The sequence below is a fragment of the Dichomitus squalens genome (assembly GCF_000275845.1).
Source record: "Dichomitus squalens LYAD-421 SS1 unplaced genomic scaffold DICSQscaffold_29, whole genome shotgun sequence".
Taxonomy (NCBI): domain Eukaryota; kingdom Fungi; phylum Basidiomycota; class Agaricomycetes; order Polyporales; family Polyporaceae; genus Dichomitus; species Dichomitus squalens.
This window is the reverse complement of record NW_006766911.1, coordinates 116,911-136,528: the sequence shown is the minus strand read 5'-3', so window position 1 is coordinate 136,528 and position 19,618 is coordinate 116,911. Positions and strand designations below refer to the sequence as shown.

General features: G+C 54.0%; 8 protein-coding genes and 1 non-coding gene across 9 annotated transcripts; 6 read left to right on the top strand and 3 right to left on the bottom strand.

The window, feature by feature from the left end:
• Positions 1-681: 681 nt before the first annotated feature.
• Positions 682-2,123, top strand: DICSQDRAFT_65293 (cytochrome P450; the record flags this gene model as incomplete). The annotated part of the gene is made up of 7 exons (XM_007367843.1): positions 682-842; positions 906-1,170; positions 1,222-1,327; positions 1,385-1,398; positions 1,458-1,718; positions 1,764-1,921; positions 1,973-2,123. 7 exons carry the CDS (start codon positions 682-684, stop codon positions 2,121-2,123), a joined length of 1,116 nt encoding a protein of 371 aa, XP_007367905.1.
• A 3,146-nt stretch (positions 2,124-5,269) lies between these two features.
• Positions 5,270-5,988, top strand: DICSQDRAFT_181999 (uncharacterized protein; the record flags this gene model as incomplete). Its single annotated transcript, XM_007367842.1, has 2 exons — positions 5,270-5,778; positions 5,835-5,988. The coding sequence occupies one exon, from the start codon at positions 5,270-5,272 to the stop codon at positions 5,756-5,758; it is 489 nt and encodes a 162-aa protein (XP_007367904.1). The 3' UTR covers positions 5,759-5,778; positions 5,835-5,988.
• Positions 5,989-6,934: 946 nt separating this feature from the next.
• On the top strand, positions 6,935-8,316 carry DICSQDRAFT_181998 (uncharacterized protein; the record flags this gene model as incomplete). The annotated part of the gene is made up of 4 exons (XM_007367841.1): positions 6,935-7,122; positions 7,182-7,241; positions 7,297-7,561; positions 7,619-8,316. The coding sequence occupies exons 1-4, from the start codon at positions 6,991-6,993 to the stop codon at positions 8,314-8,316; spliced, it is 1,155 nt and encodes a 384-aa protein (XP_007367903.1). The 5' UTR covers positions 6,935-6,990.
• A 296-nt stretch (positions 8,317-8,612) lies between these two features.
• Positions 8,613-8,694, bottom strand: DICSQDRAFT_t131. Its single transcript has one exon. It is a non-coding gene; the product is annotated as a tRNA-Pro (tRNA).
• A 104-nt stretch (positions 8,695-8,798) lies between these two features.
• DICSQDRAFT_138633 (uncharacterized protein) lies at positions 8,799-10,128 on the top strand (the record flags this gene model as incomplete). The annotated part of the gene is made up of 4 exons (XM_007367840.1): positions 8,799-8,801; positions 8,859-9,377; positions 9,487-9,896; positions 9,955-10,128. The coding sequence occupies 4 exons, from the start codon at positions 8,799-8,801 to the stop codon at positions 10,076-10,078; spliced, it is 1,056 nt and encodes a 351-aa protein (XP_007367902.1). The 3' UTR covers positions 10,079-10,128.
• A 921-nt stretch (positions 10,129-11,049) lies between these two features.
• DICSQDRAFT_172112 (thioredoxin-like protein) lies at positions 11,050-11,846 on the bottom strand (the record flags this gene model as incomplete). The annotated part of the gene is made up of 4 exons (XM_007367839.1): positions 11,050-11,095; positions 11,151-11,251; positions 11,303-11,423; positions 11,479-11,846. The coding sequence occupies 4 exons, from the start codon at positions 11,844-11,846 to the stop codon at positions 11,050-11,052; spliced, it is 636 nt and encodes a 211-aa protein (XP_007367901.1).
• A 968-nt stretch (positions 11,847-12,814) lies between these two features.
• Positions 12,815-13,864, bottom strand: DICSQDRAFT_148546 (uncharacterized protein; the record flags this gene model as incomplete). The annotated part of the gene is made up of 3 exons (XM_007367838.1): positions 12,815-13,248; positions 13,310-13,418; positions 13,475-13,864. The coding sequence occupies 3 exons, from the start codon at positions 13,862-13,864 to the stop codon at positions 12,815-12,817; spliced, it is 933 nt and encodes a 310-aa protein (XP_007367900.1).
• Positions 13,865-15,030: 1,166 nt separating this feature from the next.
• Positions 15,031-16,121, top strand: DICSQDRAFT_128341 (uncharacterized protein; the record flags this gene model as incomplete). Its single annotated transcript, XM_007367837.1, has 4 exons — positions 15,031-15,144; positions 15,202-15,567; positions 15,700-15,811; positions 15,895-16,121. The coding sequence occupies 4 exons, from the start codon at positions 15,031-15,033 to the stop codon at positions 16,119-16,121; spliced, it is 819 nt and encodes a 272-aa protein (XP_007367899.1).
• Positions 16,122-17,982: 1,861 nt separating this feature from the next.
• DICSQDRAFT_181996 (uncharacterized protein) lies at positions 17,983-19,304 on the top strand (the record flags this gene model as incomplete). The annotated part of the gene is made up of 5 exons (XM_007367836.1): positions 17,983-18,108; positions 18,175-18,537; positions 18,602-18,782; positions 18,851-19,034; positions 19,099-19,304. The coding sequence occupies 5 exons, from the start codon at positions 17,983-17,985 to the stop codon at positions 19,202-19,204; spliced, it is 960 nt and encodes a 319-aa protein (XP_007367898.1). The 3' UTR covers positions 19,205-19,304.
• Between the last annotated feature and the right edge of the window lie 314 nt (positions 19,305-19,618).

Sequence of the window (19,618 nt, the reverse complement as noted above, 5' to 3'; positions counted from 1 at the left end):
ATATGTTTACAGAGGAAGCTATTGCAGAGGTGAACTACGCTGGACAATTGGGAGGGCGCCTCAAACAGAGAACTCCATCATACTTCATTAGCTCCCGATTTATGTCGGCAGCAGAAGTCCTTTCATGGAACCAGTCGCTTATTGCCGGTGATCGTCCCAGTATAAGTATAGCATGTGTCGCAACAGTACAAGAGCGGCCTCTGCGTCTCTGCCCTATCACCATGTCTCTCAGTGAATTTTGGACGTGGTTTCCGCTCTCGCTTTCGGTGTTAGCCGTGCTATTGATTGAGCGACTTCTCGCGCGCCGAGGCTCTATCAATCTTCCTCCCGGCCCCTTCCCACTGCCTATTATAGGCAATGTACTCGATGCGCCTCGCAAAGACTTTGGCAGCGAATGCTCAGCCCTGGTAAAGAAATATGGTGTGTCACAATAGTGCAGTAACGATGCGTTATGCTTATTATAGTCCACAGGAGAAGTGGTTCATCTGACCGTGCTGGGACACTCGATGGTCATCATAGGGTCATTCAAGGCAGTAACGGACCTATTAGACAAGCGATCCGCCAACTATTCTGACCGTCCGACCTCAGTCATGGCACAACTGTGAGTCGTGTCAGAAGTTCTTAGAAATCAACGAGCTCAAAAATCATCGCAGCGTTGGCTTTCACTGGATGTTCGTCTTAATGAATTACGGAGCCGAGTGGCGTCAACATCGACGCGCATTCCATCAGGTCATGAACCCGGACGTCGTATCTGATTGGCAGCCTGTACAGCTGAAGGCGACGCGCAATTTGCTGCGCAGTCTCCTTTGTTCGCCAGACCAACTGGCGTCACATCTCCAATTGTGCGTCATCCTAAGGCTAATCCCGCCATCAAATGATACTAATATACTTCTTCCTATCTTCAGCTCCTTCGCTGCGACGGTGATGCGCGTCGTTTACGGAATCGAGCTCAGGGAGAGGAACGATGAATATTTCAAGATGATCAGGCGACTGAGTGACATTGGAGAAGACATTACGGTACCCGGACGATACCCTGTTGATGCTATTCCTATACTGCGTTTCCTCCCTTCTTGGTTTCCAGGAGGACATTTCAAGCGCTACGCTGCGAGGGCGAGACGCGATATCCTGTCCATCAGGAATCAGCTCTTTCAGTCTGCCAAAACTGCCATAGTGAGCTTGAAGTAGTCGCAACGCACATATCATAGACTCACGCGCCCACAGGAGCGCGGAAGTATCAAAGACTGTATCATAACACGCTTGTGGAAGGGTGAAGGTGACGATGCTATGGAAGAGGTGTGCAGAAGCCTTGGTGCGACAACATATGCTGGTGTGTTGCTCTGCAATTTCGTGACTAGCAACATCGCCGCTCACGAATGATGTCTAGCTGGGGCTGACACTGTGAGTTAGCTGGAGGTGACTGCAACTGATTCCATCTTCTGAACTGCCTTGATTTACAGGTGCACGCTTCTGCTCAGGCATTCTTCCTGGCTATGGCACGTCACCCAGAGGTACAGAGGAAGGCGCAATCAGAATTGGACACTATCATTGGGCCAGCTCGTCTTCCCGAGTTCTCGGACCTAAAATCCCTCCCTTACATCAGCGCGGTTATGAAGGAACTTCTCCGCTGGCACATTATCACACCAATAGGACTACCGCATCGGACAGTAGCGGACGACGAGTACAACGGATACTTGATCCCAGGGGGAACAATTGTGTTAGTCAATGTTTGGTACGTCGCTTACTAACTTTTCCCAGCACATCAGGGCATTTATCTCCATCTCCTTTTTAGGGGAATCTCACGAGAGCCCACAGTCTACCCGGACCCAGAGGACTTCATACCAGAGCGCTTCCTTGACTCTAATGGGAAGCTTGATGCTAGAGGAAAGGATCCCAGTGACTACGCGTTCGGGTTCGGTCGAAGGTTGGTCTTAGCTCTCTGTGGCCTGGATACTATTCAACGCATATTCGACAGAATTTGTCCCGGTCAATATTTCGCCGAAGCGTCTCTTACGATCATGGTTGCCTCAGTCCTTAGTACTTTCCACATTCGACCTCCTACAGATGAATATGGGGCATCTATCAAAGTCGAGCACGAGGTAACAATGGATCGTATTGTATCGTAAGTCACTCGAGATTGTTCAATTTTCTGAGCACCGTGAAGGCATGCTGAGCTCATACGCTACCTATCAGACATGCAAGATTATATAAATATTCGATCAGCCCACGTTCGGCCCGAGCGGAGCAGTTAATACAGGAAGAGTCAGGCAATGCATAACTGCGAGGAGATGACGAATTTGGAACCAGTATCGGACTACCTGCGTAGTCACTTTCAATGGGCAGGTCATATGTCGATGTTCAGGAGTTTGTTCCAGTGCCCTTCTCTCGTCGTTGATTCCGAGCGAGTATGCTACCAAATGCAAGAAGTGCAAATTCAGCGGACGTCCCATATTACCGTGGCTCGTGCACGTCCGTGCCGCCTGATGGGTAGGAAGAGGATATCTCTCGCAATGCAACACCACCGCTCCAATTCGCCAATCTGCGCAGTTCGTACGGTTTGCGCGACACTGATCCACTTCATAGACTCCAGTCTCGATGTTCAACTCGGAAATACCTAGACCGTGGATATGGGGGAAACAATCACGCGCACTGGGACTGAACAATCGACGCCAGGCAGGTTTTTGGTGGACGCGTTGCACATACTGCAGTACCTCCCCTCGTGGTTTCCAGGAATGGGCTTCAAGGCGAAGGCCGCTGCGTGGAAGGAGTAGGAAGCGTCTCACAGAGACAAGATGTTCGACGCAGGCGTTGAAACACTGGTAGGCGGTCATGCGCTCGCACCTTATATGTACTTTTCAGATCATGTTTGAACACGGGGTGGCGAGAAGGCGCCGCCGATGATTCGCTGCTTAGCAGTGTCCTTGGAGGGTCGGAGCACCCAAAGTGCATAGCACCAGCGGATATCGAGGAGCTTTGCAAAGGCGTAGCGGCTACTGCGTACACTGGTAAGTGATCCATGACTGCGTCGCGATCCGGTGCTAATATCTGGTGAGCAGCTGCCACGGACACGGTCAGTACATCGACGCGCTCCGACGAACGCGCCGTACTCACAACGTCCGTTCACATCGTAGACCAACGCTGCGGTACAGGGCCTCTTCTTGATCATGACTATGTTCCCAGACGTTCAGGAGAGGGCGCAAGCGGAGTTGGATTCCATCGTCGGGAACGAGAAATAAACTACTTTTGCAGATCGTTCATCGCTCCCCTATGTGAATGCCGTTCTGAAGGAGGATATGCGCTGGCAAGCCATCACGCCGATATGGGTCGGACATCGCTCTGTTGCCGACGTGTACGCAGGCCTTTTGATTTCAGGTGACTCCCTATTGATACCGAATATATGGTATGTCGTCGGAGTGGTCATTCTGGCAGTTGGCGTAGGACCTTCTGAACGTTGTTTATCAGGGCTATGTGTCCGGACGAAGCAGACTACCCTGGCCCAAGACGCTTCTATCCCGAACATTGGCTAAGAGATGGCATACTAAACCCGGATGTAAGAGATCCGCTGAACTTCGCGTTGGAATTTGGAAGGAGGTACGCCAATTGTGTGAGCGCCCTCATAGCACGTGTTGCAGGACTCTCGCAGGATCTGTCCAGGTCTCCACTTTGCAGACGCGGGGTTGTTCATTATCTTTGCATCCGTCCTTCACGTAGTTCGCATCGGACCTCCCGTGAATGACGACGGCGCGTGCGTCGTGCCCCTGAAGCTGGATGTGGAACCGCGCAACTTGACAGCGTAAGTCCGACTAGTGTTCAGTATGGCAGATAGGTCAATCTCAACCTAGGAGTAAACCTTATACAGACGACTGCAGCCGTTCTCATGCCTCATAACAACCTCGGTCGGTCTCAGTGGCGAATATGGTTCGAGCTGCTTCTGCAGACAGTGAATCTTCCTTGTGAGATTTACGCGGGGCTGTGACACATACCGATGCAATACAGTACTTCTTGAGTGCATAGAGCACGACGGAGACCACAAGCCTATAGTAACTGACAGCAATTGTACTGCTTGCAGAGCGCGCGGGGAGGACAGTCGTCGCTTCGGAGCGCTGATCAGGCAGTGCCGAACTCCGCCGAGATTAGCGATAACCCAGAGCTAACGCCGGTCAACGTCACCGCCAGCGAACCTCAGGCTTCAGCACTACTATCCATCGGATCAGAACACACTCATTTCCTCAGTCGTAGTGTCCACTGGTACGTTTCTGACTCCTTCAATTTTCGAATATGCTCATGCAATCATATCATCCTACTCTTTTCGTTGGTCTCTAGTTCGACCAGATGTCGATCATCCTCAGGAACCTGCACTGGCGCTGCCAGCGTCGGAATCCATTATGACCGCCTTTACAGTTGTTTGACAATGGAACCTATTGACAGCTTCTCATTCGTGGTCTGTTCCTGCCAAGGACCATCATGAGATTAGCCTCCTGACACTTAGGGCCTATCAAGAGCACTCCAGCCTCTGATCGGCCCGCCGAGGCTTCCTATTTCATACTGACCCCTCACCGTGTAACATCATAGAGATGCGAATAGTGAAAAAATAAGCATTCACTAGTGCTGCATTATTAGGGGCCCGATATACCGCGAGTCATTGCCGAAACAACCCTCTGGCGGCCCCAAGTACAGACCTAAATCAGTAGCTTCAATCGCGGAGATACCTTAGAGTCAGACTTCTTGGGTAGGCTTCAGCGCAACTCATTCAACGTCGTGTCGTCGAAAATGTTTGCTAAATTTTATCTCCTCTTTCAGGCGTCCTTGCTGCCCAGGTGCACACCCAGTCATGTCTTGGTACCTGCTAATCACTCACCGCACAAGAATGCGTGACTGAGACAACCTCTAGGCTACTGAAGACGCCGTCATCAGCAGACGCGATTGACGTTTCTGTGAGCTTTTCAATGACATGATTATTGGTTCCGCGTCCAAATACCGTTCAAGGACATTGATTCTCATGTTCGCTCATGGCGCGACAGCACTTGTCAACTTGGAGGCACAGTTGTGGTCCCAGTTCCTGTTTCCTGCGGTTGAGGCCACAAATACCTGGGCGCTCACATGTCCTTCGGCGAACCGTACAATCTTTGGGAGGAGTGTTTCGTTGTCTTGCGTATGTAAATTTCCTGGGACACCGGCTGGTCCAGCGGTATAAAGCTAGGCTCACCACAGCCCAACCCGGCCAGGATAAAGTCCCCAGACAAACAGTCCTATCATTCTTACACACTCCGATATGCTCTTCGCCACTCTGACCACCCTTGCTCTCGCCCTTGTCGGCGCCGCCAATGCTAAACCCACCATCGCCAAACATGCCGGGCTTGGCTCCCCCAAGGCCAGCGGTGTCAGCGTCGCCGGCACCTTCCCGGTCTCCGACCTCGACGCTGCCCAAGCGAGAGTCAAGGCGGACACCACCCTCAACACGAACGGCGGTCTCCGCATCGACGTCACCGCCGCGGACTTCCCCGCGGACCTCCTCCTCTGCGAGTCCGCCAACTGCGCGAACTGCGTCGAGTTCGACCTGAGCGTGCTCCCGCACGAGACGTGCCTCACCGCCAACTTCGACTTCGTCTCCGTCGTGATCTCCCAGCCGAGCAACTCCGGCTTGGACTTCGGCGTGTTCGTCGGCCCGCCCGGTTGCGCCTCGTTCGGACAAATCCCCGTCGTGAACGAGTGCTTCAACGTCAACGGCGGGCCGTTCACCGAGCTCGTCCTCAGCCCCTGAGCGCACTTCTAGCCGAACAGGTATGCTTTCGCTTTCCGCTCCTGCAATCATCGACTGAGCATCCCTTCATAAACAGTTCCATAGGACTCGCACAAACGTGCTGGAAATCTCTGTCTATGAAAGGGACAAGTTATGCAAGGGATCCGACAGTGGCTTTGTTTCCGTAGCATTTGCTCAATGACTCGTGATTCGCTCTAGAGTCGTACTTTGTGATCGCTATTGGCTTCTCTGGATTATATGTGACGTATTGCGAAATATAGTGGCCGCTTACAGTTTAGCATGAGGAAGACATGTCTCGCAGGAATTAGCCCCATCGGAAGACTTGAAGGTAGCTGCTCCAAGGTGGCACACAAGCTGGCGATACAGCCTCCAAATGGCGGTGTTCAAGATTTATCGGAAGGTTGTTCTTTCATCTCATGATGATGCCAACGGAGCAAAAAGGTTTCTCTCATGTCAGTCCTGGCCGCACGCACCTGCCCAGCGGAGGTTTGCGTTCCTGAAGGGTGACAGAATTCAGACTGTAGCGGGCGTGAATGAACTGCTTACAATGGTATACTGTGGGTAAGAAAACCACGTACTGTACGACAACGTCCGGCAGACTACAACAGCGGTTGTAGCTCGAAGGCAGTTCAGTTCAGCGCAACGGCTCTGCCAGGCCCCGCGTTGTGGCACTTGCAATAACAATGTGACAGATCCCCGCCGTGTGGCTATTCAAGATAGTCGGGCCGAACAACTTGTCTGTGTACTGTTCGCGGGGGGAGCGAGGACCACACAGTCAGTATAGATGAATGTATCCATGATCCAAAGAGCGCGGCGCTCAACAGTCGGACTCGGATGTCGCGTGTACTAAATTCAAAGATTGAGGTTGTGTAAAACGCTGCGGACTACTATTATGAGCGGAACTGGCGACTGTTGTCAGCGCAGGCAAAGAGAGAAGTGAAGATAGATGTATACCATGGTAAATTGTTTCTTCCAGGCCTTTCATGATCGCGAAAGGGCATATTCTCGTAGGTCAAGTCCTGAGCGAAGGAGCCTGGCATTCCCGGGCCTCCGAGCGACGCGCGAGGTCTGACCGGGACGGTGCGCCACGTGACTTGACACGCCTGTATTTTCGCGACGGTTGCCGTGTGGCCCGGTGCCACAGCCTCGCGTCTTGTCCCAATATTCCCCCTTCCGCGCCTCCAATATTCCTGATTTCTCGCACAATCGGGAGCACTATACGACTCTTTTCGATGGCTGAGTCTGCTATGTTGAGTGCGCTTCCGACACCCGATCACAAGCGGCGGAAGTCGGAGGCCGAAGCGGGGCACGTCAAGGCGGAGCGAGCTAAAGGCGTTGCAGCGGACAAAGCGAAAGCCAACTACGTACGTGCGTGTATTCGGGAGCGGGTGCGCGTTCAATGACATTCGCGTGCACGTCTCAGCTTTCAGGACAGCTACGTCTTCGGCTACAGTACGCGAAGCTGAAGGTGGAACACGGATGGGTACGTGAAACGACCTCTACATCTCACCTGCGGGGTATAGTGACATGATCACAAGCAACGGCAAACCCTGAGCGAGGTGGAGAACCTTTACTTTAGACATACCCACCTCACGCGTCCGTATCCTGTCATTTCCCCTGGGGGCCGTCGGAACGGCCGTACGCTGTCCTCCAATAGCTTCTCCACGGCGGCAACCCAGCAAGAGAACGTCCCCTCCACTTCGACATCTCAGAATGGGAATGGCTCAGTGCCCAGTCCGAGTGTACCAGCAAGTGCTGGGTCGAATGTGGCACCAAGACTGAACGGGACCTTGAGCGGCACATGTACGTCCTCTCGTCCTCCTAGCTCGTTGCCTGTTCTCCTGATGATGGGCTTCGAAGCATCATCCCTCAGTGCAGATCCATCTATAACTCTCTCTGTGCCGAGCACGCCGACTGCCCATACCAACCGTACAACACCTCTCGCCCCCCATGTGGGTTTTGGAAACTCCATGACTCGATATCCGATATCACGCTCCGACTCTACCGCGACCGTCATCATGGAGTCAACACCTAGCCTCTACCCAGCTTCCCATGCAATACCGAACGCAAGGCGGAACACAGGCCACGCGCCTATGCCGTCCCAGCTCTCCGCCGCGTCTAGTTCCTCCACCCTCCAAGCCACGCCGTCGTCCCAAACACTCGCTTCCAACAACTCCTTTCACGAGCCGTTCGACCCCATGCAGCCCACCGAGCACGTCGACTCGCAGCTCGCAGCGCTCCGGTCGATGATCACCGCATCATCATCCCACCCGATCCCGTTACCCGCGCCCAGTTCCGGTACTCCAACCGGCTCGCCAATGCCCCCGACAGCGGGGAGCCCGGGCGTGGGCGGTGGCCTCACATACGACGCGTTCTGGTCCGCGCACGGCACGGCGACGTCATATCGCACTCTGCTTGCTGGACATGGACAGCCTACGCGCCCTTCGAGCGCCGCGCCGCTGCAGGCGCATGCAAGTGCACCTGCGATCATGGCAAGCCAATCGGCGAACGGTGCGTCCGTAGTTGGAGATGCTACGCCGGGTTGTGGAAAGCTATGACGGCGTCATACTGTGTGCTCGTAGTGTATGTTGTACCCAGTGGTGTCCTGCTGAGTGTACATAAGCCCTTCCTCCGTGCTATGCCTGCGTATGATCTGTATTGATGGTGCTCGTCGAGTGCATGCCTCCGATAGTAAGGAGGCCGCTTGCACATGTGCTACAGGGCATCTCGTCACAATCTGCTATGTACAGACGGGTTTGGACAATAATGGTTCTCGAGTGGGGCACATCATTTAGGATTCGAAAGCCAGGTAATGTGACTGAAAAAGAAAAAAACCCGCTGTGCATTCATTCCAGGGCCCAACCGGGAATTGAACCCGGGACCTCGCGCATACAGAGGGACCCGAAGCGCGAATCATACGACTAGACCATTGGGCCGGCGGAGGAGCGCGCCTATTTGTATACTGGTCCTGTATGTCGTTAGAGAGGTATACTTGTCCTGGATGACGCAGGCCGTATTGACCTCCATCTCTGACATCGACATGGTGAGTTGCAGAGCTATCGACTTTCACATTCGATCACGACGACTCTTCTGTCTCTAGTACGGCGACATTGAGGACCTCGTTCTTTCAGGGAGGCTCTTCGCCCCGCCCTCCCGCTCGAACTCTCCCGTTCGCTCCCGGTCCCCTTCTCCCGGCCCCGAACCATGGCATCCTGAGGCGGACGACTTCGAATACGACTCGGACGCCGAGCGGCGCGCAGAGATTGAGGCGCACATCGCATCGCAGCAGCAGGGCGAGTCCATCGGCATGGGCCCGGGACGCACGGGTGTGAAGGGCGTGATCCGCGACAAGCGTGAGGCGGAGAGTCTTGCGCGCGCGAAGCGCGCCGAGGAGGTGCGGGAGCTCAACCGCGCGATGGAGAAGGCGAGCTTGGGCGGAAAGACGTGGGCGGAGGAGGAGAAGGAGCGGCTGGTAGCACTGAGACGCCTGGAGGGGCCGTCGTCGAGGGGTGCGAGGAGTGGACGGTACGGACACCTGCGCGAGGTGGGCGTGAGGAGCTACGTGCAGGCCGTGGAGGAGGATAGGGATGTTTGGGTGGTCGTGCACATCTATGATCCGGTGCGTGCTCTTTCCCCTTGTCTTCCTCTCGCCACCCATATCCTGTTCTCCATCTGGCCCACATCTCGCAATATCATAACAAATTTGCTGACATGGGGTATGGGCCCAGTCATTAGACAGATGTGCGACAGTGGATGAGGCGTTGTCTCGTCTCGCGCGGACATATCCATACACCAAGTTCCTTCGCGCGCGTGCAGGCGCGATCGGGTTCGCGTCGAGCGCGGCTTCTAAGCCTGATCTCCTTAAAACCTCCTTGGCTTCCACACGTTTTCCATCCAGTGGAGTAGTTGTCGGCCGTCGAATACAGGAAAAGGATGAGTTCTTTGACGATGACGGAGATGAGCAAGGTGGCGCCGATGATGACGAGGAAGACGAGGGCGAGGACGGACAGTGGGAGGACGATGAGGTCGATACTGACGTCCTACCGACACTCTTGGTATATCGCGGTGGCGAGCTCATGCATTCATGGGTGCGCGTGGACTGGGAGGCGAAACAGGGTATTGAGGAGCTTCTGAAGCGGTACGTTGACAGCCTATCTTACTCAAAATCGCCAGCTTCACTCACTGCATCCCTGTAGACACGACATCTTGACTTCTCCTCGGCACCACGGTGGCACCGATGGAAACCTCAATCTATCCGACGACGAATTCAGCGACGATGGCGAAGAGCTCGTTTTTGGCAACAGCGATGACGAGCGGTAGCTTATACCCTACATTTCTTGAATACTGTGTCACCTGCAACTGGTTGTAGCGTATGTATATGGTACTGACGGACGTTTGGATAGACTTGGCTTTCGTCGTCTGGCATCCGATGTCGTTGCGTGACACAGCCGTGGTGTCTTGGGCCTAAGTGCCATGCGGCGCTCAACTCGTTCGTTCCGCCGCTATGTTGACGACATCGCGAGGTCATGCATTGGCGAGTATCAACGGCTTTAACAGGACGGGAAGGTCAACCATTACGGTCATCGAGCGCATACACTACGCTGATTCCTACTGAACGGAGGTAGCCGGGCTAAAGATATGCTTCGTTGGGTCAGACCACTTCGATCGATGGGAGGAAGGGCCGCATCAGAGGTAGGTCAGGACGATCAATTTGACCCTATTGGTCAGTCGAGCCGATTCATATTTGGTCTTCCAAACACAACCACGAAGTTCTGCTGACGACGACGGACCGCAAATCCCAGTAGACAATGCAGGGCATCCTCTAGAGGAACTCGGTTGATAGCATGTCTTCGCTAGCACAGGTCGACGACAGCTCACCTTAAAGGCTGCTTCGAAGACACAACCGCTCACTCTACTTCACAGATACCCCCAGTCACCATGGTCTTCCTCCGGTGTCTGCCCAGACTCCTCGAGGGCGTTGCGCACAAAGGACAACGGAGCGCTCCCTTGGGACTGAAATTAGTAGTATCAGCAGGATTGGTACCGGTTACAGTATTTTTGTGATCTACGGCCCGTCACGTCGCTCTGGCTTACGCGGCACTCATCTAACACCTGCCCCGGTTCACCTCTCACCGTTCAACGTTCAACAATCCTAAACTTGTCTACATTATACTGACATCAGCTCTTTTACGAACTCGGACCAGAGACAAAGGACCCGGAACGCATTTCCAATAGTCGGCGAGCTAGTACGTGGTAACAGGATGGGGAGCCTCCGTGGGCCTTCATCCAACCTAAACATTCTTCCACGATGGCCTGGATGATATGTCGTTCCACCACCTTATCAGGAAGTGAGATGACTTTGGTGTCTGGCATTACTATTGACATGTCTGACCTTGTGATGCTAGGATAATACCCAGACTCGAGGTAGGAGAACCCCGCTTCTTTCAGCAGGGTACCGTAGAAGAGATGGAAGATGTCAATCAGCGAAAATTCCTGCAAATTCGTGAGGATTGCCGGATCGAACGTGGTGGTCAGTTCACTTACGTCACCCGCGATATACTTTTGTCCGGATAAAATCGTCTCGTAGCCCTCAAGCTTGTTCTCCAAGATCATCTGATAGTGCTCTACTATCGTCGTGTTGATCTCGTTCGGAATGCCCTTGATCCTAAGAGACTGATAGTAAGACGCTATGACAACTTACTGTCCAATGGAGCGCTTACCTCTTGAAGAAAGTCTCGTGCACAAGACCAGATGCCCCGCGCTCAAAACTGGTCACCTCGACACTCGCCGCCTGCTCGAAACGTGCTATCTTTTGAATGTCCGTGGGGTCCGGTATGAGTTTCCCGACCCCCCCGAATTTGCGTGCGATGTAATAGCAGATCGCACGGGATTCATAGAGGACGAAGCCGTCGTCATCGATATACGGGACTTGGCCGAACGGCTGCTTCGCCTTGTACTCCTGATTTTTGTGCTCCCCCTTCGATAGGTCCACATTGATTAGCTCATACGGCACATTCAACTCCTCTAAGACGCAGCGGACGGTCTTGGTGCAAGTGATAGCCGCATAGCCGTAGAGCCTGAGGACCATAGCGAACGTTCAGTGGTGGCGGTAAGAGGAGTAGCTGAAATAGTCCGAATGCCGAGATGCGTTATGCCTCCCGCTATGTGACTCTGACTCGTTTATATCTAACACACTGATTATTGTACGTCACCCAGGTGCGTGCGTTTGCTGTACGAACTCAAGAGGCCGGTACTTCCGGTGCTTCCATGGGACACATGAACCGAGAGGAAAGGAAATTCGATTACGCCCTCGCTGGTGTACACTACATATGTCAGTCAAACTCTCGCAGGCGAAGTCATCTGATAACAGTAAACAGAAGGGGAAGGGGGATCGTACGAGCTTGTCTCATTGACTCGTCCTGTCGCCCGAGCTAGGTCCGATCAAGGGAAGAGAAGACGCTTTACATGAATTCCTGCGTGTAAACCCTGCACCTTCACCTGATACACAGGCGTCCAGGTTTGCCGATAGCTCTGCCTCACGCGCTTTTATGCGCAAGCCTTGATGACCTGAAGTCATTAGAGACTAGTTTGATTAGCACGGGTGTCACCTCTATGTGCCTCCCTCCTTGTCATCTTATTCACGAAACTTGCGGGCAACGCTGCTACATGTACTTGAAAACCAGCATGGTCTGATCTGTTCTGGTCAAGTAGGGGCACAACGTCAAACTTCCATTTCATGTCCACTGAGCCGCTGTCACATTATAATGGCATTCACGATACCAACCGGAGAATGACATTGAGATGCTTCCGTGTCTCGCACTGGCGTTCGCCGTGGGGACATCGAGGGTACTGGCCACCCGTGATGTCCGAAGATGATTTCGCGAATCCCACAGCGGGAGTGGATGACTCTTGAACAGACAGCAAAAAACCACCAGGGGCAGACTGTCCGTCAGGGATACGCCAGATGATTGGAGCGGTTCATCGAAGTAGGATTGCGACGACGCGTGATCTAGTACAAATGGTCACAGCCACTAGCTTCCAGCCTCGAGCGGGCTGTCAATCATCAGTTGGCTTTGAATTTCTAGCCAAAATAGTAGTCGTGCAAGACTCACAAGGTTCTGTTGGCCTGTTGACGTGTACGGCGCGGTTGACTTGGGGAGGGGTCGTCCACGATCGTGTGCCTATAGAGGCACTTTGGGTATGGGCTAGGGGCTCGTCGGCGGAGAACAGCATTGTGTGCTCAGGGAAACGACGCAAGACTCGTTCCAACTCCGAACATAGCTCCCAATGAGCTTCGTCGGCCAAAATGCTGATGTAGTCTCCATAGGACGTGGAGTAAAAGCTGACGGTTACTTCCCGCAAGCTAGCTGGATGAAACGCCTTCAGTAGCTTCACTGCAAATACGACGTCCTTGGTCTGCAATGTCATCTTTATCACTAGGCATTTGACGCGAGTCCAACTGGAAGCTTCGGAGGTTGCCCGCAGTTGCGCTGTGGTGTACCCGATGACTGATGAGCGAGTGTACGTAGAGAGTGATGCGGGAGTACCCACCATAGGGATTGGCTGTCCCGATTGTCGGTGCGAGAACTAGGCTCTCCAAGGTCGGCTTAGCTAGCGCTAACAATAACGCAGCTGCTGATGCGTCAACACCCCACTCCACCTACAAGCAAACAAGTCAAATTCTGGCGGGATCACGTCATCAGGGATAATACCTACGGAAAGCTTCCTCAGCTGCAGGTGCCTCGACAAGCGTTCAAGTTGGCCAGGATGCAGATCAACGACCTTCTTGATTTCAACTCTGCTGCATGTAACGACCTCGAGCTTTCTGAATGCTGAGATGATCCGAGAGAACGACAGCAATGTCGGGAATGCCAAATTATGAATGGACAGGCTTCGTACACCATTTGCGATCAACTGACAAGAGCGGAGAGTGGAAGTGTGGAACGTCGTCTTGAGTGGCTCTGCATCCTCGGTGAAGAAGGTACATGCTATGAGGTTGGACAGCACATAGAGCAAGGAGGAAATGGGTTGGGCGTATGGCGATGGACCGGACGAGTGGCCGCAGATGAGGCCTTCCAAGTAGAAAGTCGCACAGTGCGAAGACATCGTCCCGACTCTTGAGGTCAAAGTGGCCGAAGATATGGCACAGACTTCGAGGACGAAGTTGACGACAGGTAAGAGAAAGGTTGAACAACGCGGTGGCATCGTCAACAGAATGGTCAACGACCCTCTCGATCACTTCCCAAGGAAGCGCGAGGGGCATAGCAAAAGATGACACAGGCAAAATAAGAGTAGAAGGTCGAAGGAGCCTCGCTTCAAGTGGGTTCTGTCAGGAGTGGAATGGGGAGCTGTGAGGGCCCCACCTGAGTTTGGGCTTTGATATACCACGTACAAGAATATCAAGTTGAGATCACGAAACGCGTGGACACCCTATTTTTTGACCAAATGGAGTGATAGTCAACGAAGGTCGGAATTCTGGCAGCCACATATCCCAGAAGCTCACCTTTGCCACCTTCGTCAACTTTATCCGACGTGAGCCACATCTTGTGCCTGTTGCGAACTGATTAGTATTGTTCTCAAGTAGGCTTCCCGGCGTCCTGATTGCGTTACGCCACCCAGCTTGTCTAGATGGAAATAAAAATACTCCTGACTAATCAGCGCATCCACCATCATGTCCCCATGACTCCACCTGTCCATGGTGTTATCCAGACTGTTCTGTATCCGGTCAGAACATTGATCATACACATTTCTCGATCTGAGGCGGATCTCACCCTTTGTATCGCGCGAGAGAGTGTGGTTGACGTACGAGTAACCCGCATGCTAATGGGAGACGGGTAGGGAGGACGCGAACATAATGCCTAGTCGCCACTGGTACATCAAAATGACAACTGGTGGATCCATAGGCTACGGCAAGCACGCACCTCGTGCAGTTGAAATAGCGCAAACTCGGACGCGCGGCCGTTATCAATCTACGACATGAGTACACCTCCACAAATCCCCAACAATTGAGACCCGTTCCCTCAGCGAGAGGCGCAGGGTAGAGCATGTGTACGCGTCGCACATTCCGCAGCAAAGAGTCTCAATACCAATTCCATTGGCGGTACGCCGAAAGGTTCGCGAAGCTGTTGGAGGGCGGTCCGTCGGCCGTTGACAGGGCCGCAAAAGATAGCCTGGTAATGCATCAATGAGCGCGAGAGGGGACATATATATGAGCCAATGAGGAGGCAAAATAGTCTTGCATCTCCCTCGTCCATTAGCTGAAGTCCTGAAGCATGCTACGTGAACTGCTTGCAGCGGCCGCTCTTGTGCCGCTCGCGCTCGCAGCCGGCCCTGCGCCGGGGCAGATTAAGAACCTTGTCATGTTTGACGACTCCTATACCGACATCGTGAATAATCTGCCTCATGCTCCCTCACAGGCGCAGTACTAACCTATTAGCACGCAGGACGGGCATGAAGACGGCGGTACAGTATGGCCCGTCTTCGCCGCCCAAGACGGTAACTTCGCGCTCTTCCCATTCGCGAAGGTCGGCGCAACGTGCTCCAACACCCTAACGTTCCGCCCGTTCCCGTCTCTATTCGAGTCCCAACTCCCGACCTACTTCAGCGAGAAGTCGAACGGATCTCTCACGAAGCTGAGGCCAGAGGACACGATCTACACGCTCTGGATTGGGACGAACGACGTCGGAGCGAATGCGCTCCTCACGGGGAGCCAGGCTCCTGGGGTCACGCTCGTGGACACGGTGACGTGCGCGGTGAACTGGGTGAAGACGCTATACAACAGCGGCGCGCGAAACTTCATATTTCAGAATGTGAGTCACGGGGTACGACTTGGACGCGCAGTGGCACTCACCTGCGCCACACTGAGCGCGGCAGATGATCCCTCTAGAGACCACCCCGCTCTATGCGCCTGACTCGTACCCAATCTCTACTGGGACAGTCAGCGCAACACAACGGAGTGGAGTGTGTTTATGAGGGAACTCACCACAGCCGGTAACGCAATCGCCCGCCTGGAGCTTCAGCTCATTGCACCCACCCTGCACGGCGCGCACATTGGTGAGCCTCTCGTTCGCCCGTCCTAGTGCATCGTCACTTCGCAAGAAGAACGGCTCGCCATATCTTGCGGGGCTACACAACAGGGCTCTTCGACTCGCATGCGCTCCTCGCGGACATGTACGCGCGGCCAGGGCTCTATTTGAACGGCTCCGCGCCGCTCAACGTCACCGGCGCGGCCCACGCATGCGTCTACCAGTTCAACGAGAGCCAGCTTGACCCCGGGGTTTGCAAAGACGTGCCGGATCGAGATAGCTACCTCTGGCAAGTCGCCTCGTCACTTATCGCGGGAGGACGAGATGCTGATGCCTAGGACGGCGCCAAATAGGCGGGACGAATTTCACCCAGGCGTACAGGCGAACCGTGTCGTAGGGAAGGTGATCTCGGATGTGGTTCTTAGGCGGTCAGAGCAGTGGATGACTTGGCTGTCGTGAGGGTCGCGGAAGCAGGATGGGGGAGGCATACGTTGAGAATCTGTGGCATCTATCAAAAGTACTCAGAACATCCAGACATACCTGTATCTTCTCCACCAGATGTGATAGCCATCCTCCTCGTGACGCTTACTGGGGTCACAGCCCAGAGGTTGTCAAGCCTGTACTATGCCCTTTCTGCGCGCGATTGTCCTTCATCGCCGACATGCAATCTCCAGTACTTTGGTCAAGGACATATGGGTTCTCCGTCAACAGCAGGTCCGGGACTAGAGACAAATGTATTATGTGACAGCGTCAGAAACGTACATGACTGATAGATGAATATGGTGTCCCTCCAACACGGGCCGCCCCCGACAACTAGTCTGGTCGGTACGATCTTGAGATGGAGGAAGTCTGTCTCCCCCGCAATGGGTTCAAGACCCTCCCAAGAGCGTGCGCCGAGTATGAGTCGAGCCCGTAAAGAGAGGATCCCAAATATCAGCCCACGAGGTGCAACTTTCGGAGGAGCCGGAAAACTGCTTCTGCGCTGGTTTATATACCCCCAGCCTCAGGCGTCTATTACAAGCGCCTGCTGAATGCGGGCGACCATTGTAAGCGCTTGTTATTAGATGCCATTGTGCGATCAGTCTTGGTCTATCCTGCTACACACGGTTCTATGGAGGGTCCACAAAAAGCCCTAGCCTTTTGCTGCCTTGGGGTGTAATAGAAGAGTGACGTCGCACAGGTGAACACGGCAACGGTTGACATCCAGATGAATGCGTACTCGGCCGTACTCGTCAAGGCTATGTTCCCTGCTAGGATGTGAGTTCATTCCTAGTATGCATTGCGTTCGATGCTTACATCTATCATTTTTCGTTAAGGAGCTCTTGTTAGTTGATCTAAATAGTCCATTTTCCGCATGGGTCGCTTCTCTTGCCCAGGGTATCAACTTCCTCGTCCTGGAGTCATCCAGGCGACGTTGGGTCGCCTGGTGAGTATGTCAAGAGCACACGCACGTCCAGACAGCTGAAACTATATCTTAGGTTGTGGAAGGAAGTTTGGCCCTGCCCCCCTCCTGGCGAAGGCGCATCTACCACGTGTTCCGATAATTTCGTCTATGAGGGGACATATAGGGCACCCATACCGAGAGTTTTGTTCCTTGACGGTGCTAACCTTTCCTTGTTGCCAATTGCCCAGCCCGTCCGCTCCAGATACATTGTTGTTCGGGGCCTTCTGAACATAAGGCCCGTCTGCTTATGCGTCTGGTAGCGCCTCGCGAAAGTCCATCTCAAGCTCCTGGTCCAACATACAATTAGGAGGCCTGCTGAGCTGGCAGAGTATCACATCCGTGTGATGTCGCTTCGCATGTGTTCCGTGACAGGCGTGTCCCGGGCGACCTGGGGCGAATCCTCGGCCATATGACCCACGCGCGCCTGCAAGATCTGCGATGGCCAAGGTCATGCGCGCTGCCCGTAGTCACCGGCCTCCTGGTCACGGCCTTGACGCGGTCCGCACAATCGCGACGGCAGTAGAAGGAAGCATGTCCATCAGACCATCCAAGGTGTTCCTTGCATTTTCTTGCTGTCCTGCGGCTGTCCGTCTTTGGCGCGCACGCTGAAAGGAGGGATCAGGTGATGGCCATGGGGGACATTTGAGACTCGCGTTGGTCAGAAGGAGAAAAGTAGGATCCTGAAGGCTTATATAGAAGTGGGACGAGAATGAAGAACGCTGTAAGCCTTCTCTTGACCATCGGCTGCCCTCCCAATGCTTCGTCAAGTGCTCGCTGCCATCGCCCTTGCGACAAGTCTTGTAGTGTCCGCGCTTGCTGCTGGCCCATCTCCTGGCCAGATCAAGAACCTCGTCACCTTCGGAGACTCCTATACCGACATTGTGAGTGGCTGCGTGTTTGTTGCTTGAGTATACGTGGGATCCACTTGAAACGCACGCACGCTCCAGGACGCGCATGCCGATGGAGGAATCATGTGGCCTGTCTTCGCGGCGCAAGACGGCGACTTCTCCCTCTTCCCGTTCGCAAAATCTGGAGCGACCTGCTCGAACAACCTCACCTTCCGCCCCTTCCCGTCGGTGTTCGAGTCTCAGCTCCCGACCTACTTCTCTGAAAAGGCCAATGGGTCGCTCGCGGCGCTGAAGATGGAGGACACCATTTACACCCTCTGGATTGGGACGAACGACGTCGGGGCGAATGCGCTCCTGACAGGTAGCGACCCGGGAGTGACTATCGTGGATACAGTGACATGCGCTGTGAACTGGGTGAAGACGCTGTATGACAGCGGCGCGAGAAATTTCATCTTCCAGAACGTAAATTCACGCCGTATAGTGCCAGCTGAGATGCATGCGCTCACCTGCATGTATGCCCTAAAAGATGATTCCACTAGAGACCGCCCCCCTGTACTCCGCGGACTCGTATCCCAACAGGTACTGGACCGCGCAGCGCAACACGACCGAATGGAGCGTCTTCATGAAAGAGCTCACCACTTCTGGCAACGCGATTGCCCGTCTACAGCTCCAGGCCCTCGCCCCCACCTTGCACGGCGCGCACGTCGGTAAGCCCACGCCTAAGCCCTTGAAGAGTTTGAACCCTCACCATAAATGTATATATGCGCCTCTCCAGGCCTCTTCGACTCCCACTCACTCTTCGCCGACATATTCGCGCGCCCCCAGCTCTACCTGAACGGCACCGCTCCCCTCAACGTCACTGGAGCCGTACATGCGTGCGTCTTCCGGCTAAGTGAGAGCACGTCCGACCCCGGCGTGTGCACCGACGCGACTGGAACGGACCAGGACAGCTTCCTGTGGTGAATCCTTTGTTCTCGTGCTCCGTACGAGAGTGGGTACTGACATATCGATCCTGAAATGTAGGTACGACGAGCTGCACCCGTCAGTGCAGGCGGAGCGGGTGGTTGCGAAAGCGATCTCGGATGTGATTCATCGGCGGTCGGAGAAGTGGATTACTTGGCTGTCGTGAGGGATGAGCAACCCGGTGAGGATGGGATATGTTGTTTAAAACACACAGCTCACAAGTTCTACTTGTCTGATGCGTTGTACTTTCTACAAGCTTGGATTGCACTCACAAAAGAGAAGAGCACGCACCGTAGATGTCAGAGCCGACCACTGACCTTTACCGTTCCACACGGCTCCAACCCATCAAAATCGTGCTTCATGCCTGCTGCTTCTGCAATGTCCCCAAAGTACCTCACACTACCGCACGTTCGTGAAGCACAGAACAAATGCATTGAATACAAGGCTGAATCACGTACAGCGGTAGAAGTCTGTCCCTTCTATTCCGGTCGGTACAGACTTGAGATGGGGGTCGACATCTCGCCACTAGATAGGTTATTGTCCCCCAAGCAGCGTGCGTCTGGTGTATGCGTGAAGTTAA